The sequence below is a fragment of the Medicago sativa genome, chromosome 7, assembly GCF_051527215.1.
Source record: "Medicago sativa cultivar Bolivia chromosome 7, Bolivia_mono, whole genome shotgun sequence".
Classification (NCBI taxonomy): domain Eukaryota; kingdom Viridiplantae; phylum Streptophyta; class Magnoliopsida; order Fabales; family Fabaceae; genus Medicago; species Medicago sativa.
The window spans coordinates 68843842-68855067 of record NC_140755.1 but is presented as its reverse complement, the minus strand read 5'-3'; the positions used below and the strand labels follow the sequence as shown (position 1 = coordinate 68855067).

The 11226-nt window shown below is 35.0% G+C and overlaps 1 protein-coding gene across 1 annotated transcript; it reads left to right on the top strand.

Annotated features, from left to right (window-relative positions):
* The first annotated feature begins 1806 nt into the window (after window positions 1–1806).
* On the top strand, window positions 1807–8160 carry CPK13 (calcium-dependent protein kinase 13). The gene is made up of 7 exons (XM_085731020.1): window positions 1807–2658; window positions 5513–5656; window positions 6099–6251; window positions 6687–6802; window positions 6884–7051; window positions 7312–7542; window positions 7621–8160. The coding sequence occupies exons 1-7, from the start codon at window positions 2028–2030 to the stop codon at window positions 7768–7770; spliced, it is 1593 nt and encodes a 530-aa protein (XP_085587146.1). The 5' UTR covers window positions 1807–2027; the 3' UTR covers window positions 7771–8160.
* Window positions 8161–11226: the final 3066 nt, after the last annotated feature.

Below are 11226 nucleotides of genomic sequence, written 5' to 3'. Positions count from 1 at the left end.
TTGGTACAAAAATATGGACCAATTTGATGGTTTACTATTTTTTTTTCTTAAGGAAATTGAATTTGACACAAGAATTTAAAAACATGATAAATGCTAATATTTTAACGTTACGATGTTTGCTTTGGAAAGAAAAAAGTTACTATGTTACACGAGGAATAAAACTCTCAACCTCTTAAAAAAACAATAATGAAAATGCCATTACTTTTTTTATCCAATGAGTTTCGCGCGCGTTCTATTCAAATTCTAAAATCTGAAATATTTCAACGCGTTTCTGAAGGTTTTATGGAGTTTTTATGCAGTTCGGATTCTAAAATCCAAACTGCATAAGACACGTGAGAAGTTCATAGGATGAGAAAAGAAACGGTCTAAAAAAAATACATATGATATGAAATGTTTTCTTTCTTAAGAAAAGTTAAATTGATATCGGATATAAAAAAGACAAACGTTGATATGTGGACGTTGCTATGTTGAAGAAAGAGCTAGAACTTTTTTTTTATCACCGTATTATAAGTAAGGGTCTTGGTAACCGGTGCCTTAAGGGCAATGGTTAAGGATTCCATTAATAGAAATTTTGTGTTGGAAATACAAGTTTTTACTCATGTTTTGACAATAATTACACCACTTTTCGATGCAAACTTACTTATTTTAGTACTTTAACCAATACCCCAAGGGCAATGGTTATCATTCTCCTATAAGTAAAAGTTTTCATGATCGTTTATCGAGGATTAATTTTTATAAGAAAATATGTTGGATAAACACAACGTGTTCTCTCCATGTAACTACATTTGATTCTTTAACTAGTGCCCTATGAGTAACGGTTAACATTTTTTTTGTTTTTCTCAAGAGTCGAAGATTGATCCCTCGACCATTTAAAACTCTACACTTTTTTTTTTTTAAGAAAAGAACTCTACACATTGATATCTGAAATTATAAAAATGTATATGGAGAAGTAACATATATTTAATTTCTTCCTTCAAAAAAAATATTTAATTTCTTATTTAATTTCTTTTTGAGGAGGTATTTATTTATTTATTTATTGTTTTATATAAAAAGTTATTAGTATTCAATATTACATTAAACTTGAAGTTACTTCAATTATAGAAGGGAAACTCACAATGAAGAGATAAAAAACAATTATTTAGGAAAAAGAATCTTTAATACCCGTTGATAAAAACAATCATTTAGGAAAAAAAACTTTAATACTTATTAGATAAAAAAGTTATTAGTATTCTAAAGTACATTAACCTTGAAGTAATTTCAATTATAGAAAGTAAACTATTAATTAAGAGATAATTTTTTTTTAAAAAAAAGAAACAAAATCCATTCAACAATATCTCTTTTGTTTTCCACTGAAAATGAAGTTTTTTTTTTTTTTTTTTTATTTCTGGTTGAGGTAACAAATATCATTTAAAACTCGTACATAGAACAACAATATTTTGAGTTCGAACTCAGATAAAGTTGCTTAACGGTAGATTAAACTAGTCTTACATACTTCTTAAAATGAAATTTAACAAGAATAAGTAAACTTTTTTTGGTGTTGACACTCTAGTCTGATGGAAGAGTGACACTGATAATATAAATTCAGCTGAAAAACAAGTAAAGTCTTATAAAAATTGTTTCTTCTACAAATTGAGCTCAAATTCTGGTAAGCAATTTTTCATTTAAAGAAACTTATTAATCATTTGAGATCACTTACTTTGATTTTATTTTAGATTTAGATTAAATCCTTGCAATGAATTCTATTTTTATTATATATTACCAAAAACAGTAGTATCTTAGTTCCTAATTTCCAGTGTCACACCGTAATTACACTGTCCTCTCACACACTTTTCTTTCTACTTCTCTATACTATTCATTTCTTTCTTTCTTTCTTTCTTTCTTTCTATCACATTCACTTCACACTCCTTTCTCCATCTTCCACCTTCAATTTCAATTTCAATTTTACACATTCACTTTCTAGGGTTAGGGTTTCTACATTCTCATGTGAAACCCAACCACCACCACCACTTCTCCGATCCACCTCCGATATGGGTAACTGCTGCAGATCTCCGGCCGCCGTCGCACGCGAAGATGTCAAATCCTCTTTCTCCAACCACGACCACCCTAAACGAACTGAAACCACCGCCAACAAAAAAACCCCACCGGTCACCGTCCTCGCCGCCACCAAAACCTCCGACAACATGGAAGACCGTTACCTCATCGACCGTGAACTCGGCCGCGGCGAATTCGGAGTAACCTATCTCTGTATCGACCGTGACACTCGCGAGCTACTCGCCTGCAAAAGCATCTCCAAACGGAAGCTACGAACCGCCGTTGATGTTGATGATGTTCGCCGTGAAGTTGCTATCATGCGCCATTTGCCTAAGAGTTCGAGTATTGTGACTCTTCGTGAAGCGTGTGAGGATGATAATGCTGTTCATCTTGTTATGGAGCTTTGTGAAGGTGGGGAGCTTTTTGATCGGATTGTTGCTAGAGGGCATTATACGGAGAGAGCGGCCGCGGCAGTTGCGAGGACGATTGTGGAGGTTGTGCAGCTTTGTCATAAGCATGGAGTGATTCATCGCGATCTTAAGCCGGAGAATTTCTTGTTTGCGAATAAGAAGGAGAATTCGCCGCTTAAAGCTATTGATTTCGGGTTGTCTATTTTCTTTAAGCCAGGTACGGAACTGAATCTGAGGTGTAGTAGGATAGATTAGTTGAATTTTAAGTGTTGTGAGTGTGTTTAGTTTAAAATTTGAAGTTGCTTAAATTAGAAATTTTCTTAATTTAGCTAATCTTTATAGGGTTTATTGTTAAAATTGATGCTTGATTGTTAATTAGTGCTGTAATTGGTTGTTGGGTCTAGTATATTTGATAGGATTAAGTTTTACCACTATATAGTTTACATTTTGCATCTGCCAAGTAAAAGGGAAAGTGGATATGATTTTCCTTGCTTTATTTAAAAGTTTTGGTTTTGATTGAACTTGATTTATTTTGATTGGAATAGCTTGGAAATGTGAAGTTCGCCTTTGATCTGGGTTTAATCTGATAGTTCGCCTTTGTTTGTGTTAGATTAAGCTTATTTCTTTGTTAGTCCAAATATATATTTTTCTTTCAATTCACTTCCCACCAATTCCTTAAGCGAAATGAAGCATAAACTGTAGTCCTTGTTATAGCTGAAGTAGGATTTGCTAGAATTGATTTGATCCGTGATAAAAAAAACAGTAACATTGCATTTTCAAGTAGCTTGTCTATTGTAAAAAAAAAAAAAAAAAGTAGCTGTTCTATGGTTCTGTATTGTTTGTTAATGTTAGGATATATTAAAGTTGTTGGTGGGATTGTACTAGGAGGATTAGCATTTGACTAAGAAGTAGTATTTGAGTTCATTGGAGTTCAGTTGTGTGGACTGGTGGTTAAAGAGGGAATATGTTATTGCCGACAGCATTGGGGTGGCCGTGATTCCATTTTTGATGGCAACCAGTATGGAAAAACTAAAGGACTGCCCTTTGACGGTGTCTGGCAAGGATTAGTCAGTGACTTTGTGGCAATGTTGGTAGTTGAGTTGCTGTTCCGACTCAATATGGCATGTTAAGTTGTCGAGCTTTGGGGTAGTTTTATGTAACCTAGATCGTCCAAGTTTTTTGGTTTGAAGATATATTTACACATTTGGAGGTTTAGGTGGCTGCTGAGGATAAAGGTTGAAAACTCCAAAAACTATCTTATTTGCTTGGGAAGTGTGGTAAGTAGAATCTAGGAGATATATTGCAAAAAAACTGCCAAGATTTTTGTGATTCAGGGTGAGGGGGGAACTGCTGGTTTCCTGTTTGCTAGGGTGAGGAGGGAGGTGCCGGTGTCCTGTTTGCTGTATGGAGATGGGCTGGTATTCTTTGTTTTAGAGTTTATGCCTTTGACACTTAACAGACTAAATGCTTTGTAAGCTGCAGGTGAAGGAAAGTGTTTGAATACATTTGGGTTATTTGTGGTGGGTTTGTGCTAGAAGAAATAGTACTTTACCTAATATGTGATGTAATTAGATGTGTTAGGCTATTGTCACAGTATATCCTGTGATAATATTTTGTTTATATTTAGTCTTGTTTCTATCTTTACTTAATAAATTAGTACATTAACAGTATGGCATCTTCATTTCATATTATGGATAAATTGTATGCCATTTTACTAGAGAGAATCCCCGTTTCCACATTGCTAATGGTAAATTCCAAATAAATCTTATAAAACTTGGGCAATCCTCCCCTTATAAGTTGATGTTGTATGGTTGAGTTAGGTCCAAAATCTAAGACAATATCAGAGTCTATCATTATCATTGATCCGCTATTGGACCATCTGTAATATCCATGTCCTTGGGCCAATAATTTTGGCGTGAAGGGGTTTATAGAGAATAGCCAAGTCACTCAGGCCCAATAATGTTCGACTTGAGGCCCAAAAATTTCTGATTTCTAAGTAGTTTTTGGAAGTGTTTCTCAATTTTTTGCAAGATTTCTCTATAAACACTTCTCATTTAATATTTATTCAATATTTGTTATTTGTAAGAGAGGGGTAACCTTGGCGCAACTGGTAAGTTGTTGTCATGTGACTGGAAGGTCACGGGTTCAAGTCCTGGAAACAGCCTCTTGTGTAAAAAACAGGGTAAGGCTGCGTACAATACACCAAATGGTGGGACCCCTTCCCGGACCCTGCGTAGGCGGGAGCTTTAGTGCACCGGGTTGCCCTTATTTGTTATTTGTAAGAGAAGAAATTGGTTTCTATGACTAGTTGGCATATGATTTTTTTATTTAAAAAATGGAATCTGTAATAAATCACCGTAACACCATTTTTTTCAGCATTTCAATTTGATATTGCAAACATTTATAAAATTGAGAAGAATAAAATAGAACCCAATAGCCATGTTGTTTTCGCTGTATCCTCCAGAAGATTTTGAAAATAAAAAACAATATAAAGCCAATGTGGGTATTAATTATTCTCAATAGCTCAATTACTATTTTAATTATTTGAACCCATAGGCCAATTATTTTGGTATTAACTAATGAGCTGAGCAAAATTTTACTGATTTGTTTGAGTTAATCCACTACACAAGATTTACTATTTTTTTACTGGAAAGGATTCAAGGTATATTTAAAATGAAACTAACAAAGCAAGGGAGCTTTTTATATTATATGAAAGCTATAAAACATAAAAGATAATATATGTAACTAAAATAGACTATACTCTCCCTTAATTGAAGATACTTTCCAAAAATTATACTGTATATCAATTGAACGTTAAAACAGAAAACAAACCAAACACCCTCTAATGTAAGCTTGTTTTCTTGCAAAACACAGCTATTCTGCTTGCTTCAGCGCTACATACGTCAAGTTAGGTTGAGCATATTCTCTATGTTGTCGACGTTTTACCATCTGATAGAACATTGTATTACTTTCTCTATTCATGTTTCAAGCCGACGCATAAATCTCTTTTCATTGCTTACAGTATTTGACTTATTTTCCATAATTGTCTTGTGGGTAATATTCAATTCCAGGCGAGAAATTTTCAGAAATTGTTGGAAGTCCATATTATATGGCTCCGGAGGTGCTCAAGCGGAACTATGGACCTGAAATAGATATATGGAGTGCAGGAGTGATACTCTATATCTTATTGTGCGGTGTTCCCCCGTTTTGGGCTGGTAATTATTATATTCTTAAATCTGTATATTCTTACAATGCTTTATATGCATGCCCCCATCTACATGTACACGTGCATACTCTATATCCATTCCTGTGGTGTTCCCCCATTTAGTGGGATAAGTCTTGGTTGTTGTTGTTTCCCCATTTTGGGCTGGTAATTACATTCATAAATATGTATTTTTATAATGCTATCTATTTATGCATGCCCTCCTCTACATGTGCATGAGCATGTATGCACATTCATGTGTGCCCATGTTTTCTGTATTTTTTTTCTTTTTCCTTTAGTTTGAGTGAGCATACTAATGCTTGTTTGCCACATAGTTTATCTGAAAAGTTGTGTTTTCTTTTAGTTCATGTCTATCACTTGTCTCGTGTTTTTGAACTTGGATTTATATTATTATTATTATTATTAATATTACCTTGATGTTAATCCTAATGCAGAATCTGAGCAAGGAGTTGCACAAGCTATTCTTCGAGGGCTTATAGATTTCAAACGGGAACCTTGGCCCAGTATTTCTGAAAGTGCTAAAAGTCTTGTTAAGCAAATGTTGGAACCAGACCCTAAGCTTCGATTAACGGCCAAACAAGTGCTTGGTATGTTCATGACTTTCCATGGTCATAATATTCAAAAAATGAGTTGCATGCTGTAAGTTTCAGGACTGAAAGTGATACTTGTTTTATATCTTTTAAAAAGAAATCATGTGAAGAATTCTCAAAACCATCTACTTTGTGGGTCTTAATAATTATGTAATTTCGTAACTAGACTTGATTAATGACAATATTTTACTGTATTTATATATTTTTTAAATTTTAAATCTCGAAAACCCTTTTTCCTTTGTAATTTGTATCTTTGTTTTCTTTAATTAAATTTAAATAGGGAAACAAAGTTTATGGTTGAAGGAGATGGGTCTATGTGTGGACATATTACTGTAATAAATAATAATTAGAAATCAGTTATTGTGATTATGTTAAGAAATTATCAGAAGAAATGTATGAGCATTATGATGTAATCTGTTTCTTGTCTTGCAGAGCATCCTTGGCTCCAAAATGCTAAGAAGGCTCCAAACGTTCCTCTTGGTGATGTTGTCAAGTCAAGGCTTAAGCAATTCTCAATGATGAATAGATTCAAAAGAAAAGCCCTTAGGGTCAGTTCACTGTATCTAGTGATATGTTTAGCAAGTGAATTTTAAGTTATATCCGAGCTAAGACTGTACAGTTGAAAACAGGTCATTGCTGATTTCTTATCCAATGAAGAAGTTGAAGACATCAAAGAGATGTTTAAGAAGATGGATACTGATAATGATGGTATTGTTTCCATTGAAGAACTAAAAGCTGGATTCCAAAAGCATCAGTCTCAACTTGCTGAGTCTGAAGTTCAGATGTTTATTGAAGCTGTGAGTATGGTCAATTTTCCCTTTTTCTTCTAGCTTACTGTGTCTAAACTTGCCACTTGTAACTGGGCTTGTTCCGTCGAATCATTCTAATACAAGGGCTTTTTCAGTTCTCTTTCAAGTTTGTTTTTTCCTTTCCTATGCTCTGTTTTCTTATTAATCTTCAAACCATTGTGTGAATGGTACTGAAAGTATGCCATTCCAACCTTAAATTGTTCTTAAATTCTTGTTTTTACTTTCTGATCATTGCATGTTGACATCAGGTAGATAATAATGGTAAGGGAACACTAGATTATGGAGAATTTGTTGCCATTTCCCTTCATTTAAAAAGGATGGCAAATGACGAGCATCTTCACAAGGCCTTCTCCTATTTTGACAAGGATGGGAATGGATATATTGAACCAGAAGAGCTACGGAATGCCTTGATGGAAGATGGAACTGATGACTGTACAGATGTAGCAAATGATATTTTCCAAGAAGTAGACACGGACAAGGTGAATAGTCGATAGTTTTTCTTTACATGTAGTCATGGTTAAGGAATCTTAACATCTTAAATTCTTGAACAATTACAGGATGGAAAAATCAGCTATGATGAATTTGTGGCTATGATGAAAACTGGAACGGATTGGAGAAAGGCTTCTCGGCATTACTCACGTGGGAGATTCAATAGCTTGAGCTTAAAGTTAATGAAAGATGGTTCTTTAAACTTAGGAAATGAGTAGTGTCCGAGTGTTTGCTTATATTCAATCTGTTTTTCCACATAGTGTAATAGTCCTCCTAAATCCTGGACTTGGCTTCTTTGTGATGATTATTTGGTTCCTCGTTAGATAGGGTCCTTTTCACCTGTTGTTGTCTGAGTCACGAAGGAAGGGGTACGCCGAAATATACAACACCCTTTGTTACTTGTGTGAAACACGGTGTGATTCCAATCATTTTAACATCCAGCCTTCTCTTGTGGTTTGGCAATGTTGAATCAAAACTCTTTAGTGCAGTCTGATTGTTTATCGAGGTGTGAATATCTTGTAGTTTGTATTCTGTACTCAGATTTGGTCATTTTATTCCTATCCTACTCTACTAATATTTTGGCCAGAGAATGGCTGTGTATTCCATGATATCTTATTGATGTTTACTGTAGGAGAGTTCTGATGAGCCTGTAAGATGTACTTGTTCTTGAACTATGTTGTTGCATAGTGATAAAGCCGTCGTGTTATTTATTGGAAGACTTCCACCATTTAAGTGCATAAGAAGACCAGGTTCAGTTTAAAATGGACCCATGAAAATTTTGGTTCATCATGGACCTATTTTTTTTGACAGCTTGATTAGATTATATACCATATCTTATCATAGTCTGCACATATCAAATCTAGCCCCAACTCTATATCTTCTCTTTCTATCTCACTCTGTTCCCGTATGCTAAGAAACTAATACAATTTTTCTTCTCATTTTTCCCCCTCTAACCCAATAGTTCATCATTCATGGCTAACCAAAGATTAATCCAAAAATTAAAAAACTTGAGAGTAAAATCAGTACAGCTTTTTGTTGTTAATAATTTTGGTCTCTAGCGCCATGGCATGTTATAGATCTTACTATGCTGCTGGAATTTTGTTAAATCTAATTTCAACATTAATTAATTTCTAGAATAAGCAATGCGTTGTTACAACTTATAAAAAACGAAACTTTGCGGGCAAGGATTCTGAAACCAGCGCCTGAGTGACACAGAGGGTGGGGGTTGCATCGCCAGGTTGAAGTTGCGGTGGTACAATCTGGGTCGGATACTCGGATCTAGGATATGAGCACAGCCAGTGGTGTGAGCATAGTCATTAGTTTTGAGGTTGATCATCACTCATGATGATGATGTTGTTCACTAATATCTTCTTCTTCTCCAATCATGAATTCTGATTCAATCCCAGGAAAAGAGAGAGAAAGCGGATTATAAAAAAAGAGAAGAGAAATGGTGGGGTTTGGAAGGGTATTTATAGGGAGGGGTGGGTGAAAAATGGTTTGGAAACCATTAATGCAGTCAAAAAACGTGGTAAAACACGTTTTTTTGACTTGACCACCTACAAATGCGTGTGGTGCAGGCCACCGGCCATGACACTGAAGCGTTCCGGAATATACAATCCGGAATGCACCTTTTAGTTCCGGAAGATATTTTCCGGATTAGTGCGATTATGGTGCTCTTATGGTGAACGAGGGGAACGTTTGCACTTCTTTGTAGGGCTAAGGACATTCCGGAATGTATAATCTGGAATGCTTCAGCATTGGATTCTTTTGAAAGAGAGCTTGGCTTCTTTTGAAAGAGTGCCATCAATTAGTGGTTGGACGGTTACAACTACTAACACGTTTTCATTGACTGTATTAATGACCTAGGACTTGTTTAAGGCTATAAATAGGCTTCCATCTTCAACAAATACATTCATTCTTCACTTCACCTCTTTTCCTTCCATTTTCTTCAAATTTTTTAAGTATTGTAGGAGTGTCGGTGGTGTCATGGTCATTATTGACCGTTCCTATGAACCCTGCAATAGCATTTCAGCTTGTGTGGGGTTCATATAACGGTCAACAGAGACCCTTGACATCAAAAAAAGACACAAAAAGCGCACAACAAATGGTCCGGATTTTATATTCCGGAAGTTACTAACAATATGGTCCGGAAAGCATAATCCGGACCAGGGGTATTTTTGGAATTTTTCAGGGCGCGCGAGAAGGCAATAGGGTGGGAAAAGTAACACTCAAAAAATAATACCCAGTTTACTTTGCAAATTCAACATTATGCCATTAAAGCTTTTTCAGCGTTACTAGGGGTTCAGGCTACCCTTGATTAGGAGCTGTACTGGTCTAAGTTTTCAGCTTTGAAATATATCTCAAAGTTTCCTTTGGTTTTCATAATTAGACTTTGTTTTCCTTACACAGTTTTTATTAATTTTATAGAAAAATAACTATAGATCCTATTACTCTAGTAGAAGTGACATTGTCAATGTGTCAAGATTTGCTTCAATTTTTTTTTTGGTTACATGAGAAAAATAAGCCAAAAAAAGAAAGAAAGAAACCTGAAAACAAAGACTAAGCACAAGAGTATGGAACTCCCATGGCATTTGCAAAAAGGAATGATTGAAGCTCAATCGGGTAACAAAAGGGAAAAACAAGAAAAAGACCCAAATTAGGGTTGAACAAACTCATGATATATGCTAAGAGGACAGAGGTCATCAGGAGGGGTTTCTTACAAACAACAAAACTACTGTCACTAAGAGCACCCTTTTTAACTAGGAAATCAGTTGCAGCGTTACCCTAACGTAAAGTATGTCGTAAACCAACCACCCAATCTCTACGAAGGTGTTTAATAGCCATGATCAAATTTTCATACTATGTACATTCAAATCCTTTTTGACGAGGTCGACAATAGTAGTTGAATTAAAGAGACACAACACCTGCTTAAATCCAGTATACCAACACAACTTCAAACCATGATATAAACCCAAAATCTTAGCATGAAGAATGCAAGGTTTACTAATTTTTTCAAAGATACCATGCAAAAAATAACATGTATGATCACGAATAAGACTACCAAAATCTCCCGAGTTGGAATCAAGGAACACATTACCATCAACATTAAGAGCTATTGAATCCATACTAGCTCATTGCCAACTGACAATACGTGCAGGCTGCTGAACAATGTGAGAGGTAGGATAAGCAAACACTTTCAAGACGTGATGCAGAAATGATAACACTTTAGTGCCAATTTCTTGGGCAGAATGCTTGATATCCTCAAAAAGATACATTTGTTGCAAGAAAACCAAATCTTCCACATGATAATGGATTCAATGGGGGCAATATTTGAAATAAATTCTTTCATCCAAGTATGCAATTTATCTCGATCCGAATGAGTGACTGACTGATGGAGACATAAGGACCACACGTCCTTGGCATGCAGGAAAACAAAGCATGTAACATATCTTCACTACCTTGATTACAAATTGAGCATAAGTTAGATGAGATAAAATTACTAGACAATAAAATAGACTTAAATGGAACAAAATCATGACACAATTGTCAAAAGAAGAACTATATATTTGAAGGAACACAAAGGCATTAAATCCAATTCCAACTTTCTTCCCCAAACTATATAAAGTAATGTTTTGGTCCATCTTTCAGATTAAAATAATAATTCCAAAAATGCC

Excerpts from the sequence above, each read along its gene's own strand:
- CPK13 (XM_085731020.1), top strand. The coding sequence starts at position 2,028 with ATGGGTAACTGCTGCAGATCTCCGGCCGCCGTCGCACGCGAAGATGTC. Across the intron at positions 2,659-5,512 it reads GTCTATTTTCTTTAAGCCAG|GCGAGAAATTTTCAGAAATT; the intron begins GTACGGAACTGA and ends ATTCAATTCCAG. Across the intron at positions 7,052-7,311 it reads TTCAGATGTTTATTGAAGCT|GTAGATAATAATGGTAAGGG; the intron begins GTGAGTATGGTC and ends TGTTGACATCAG.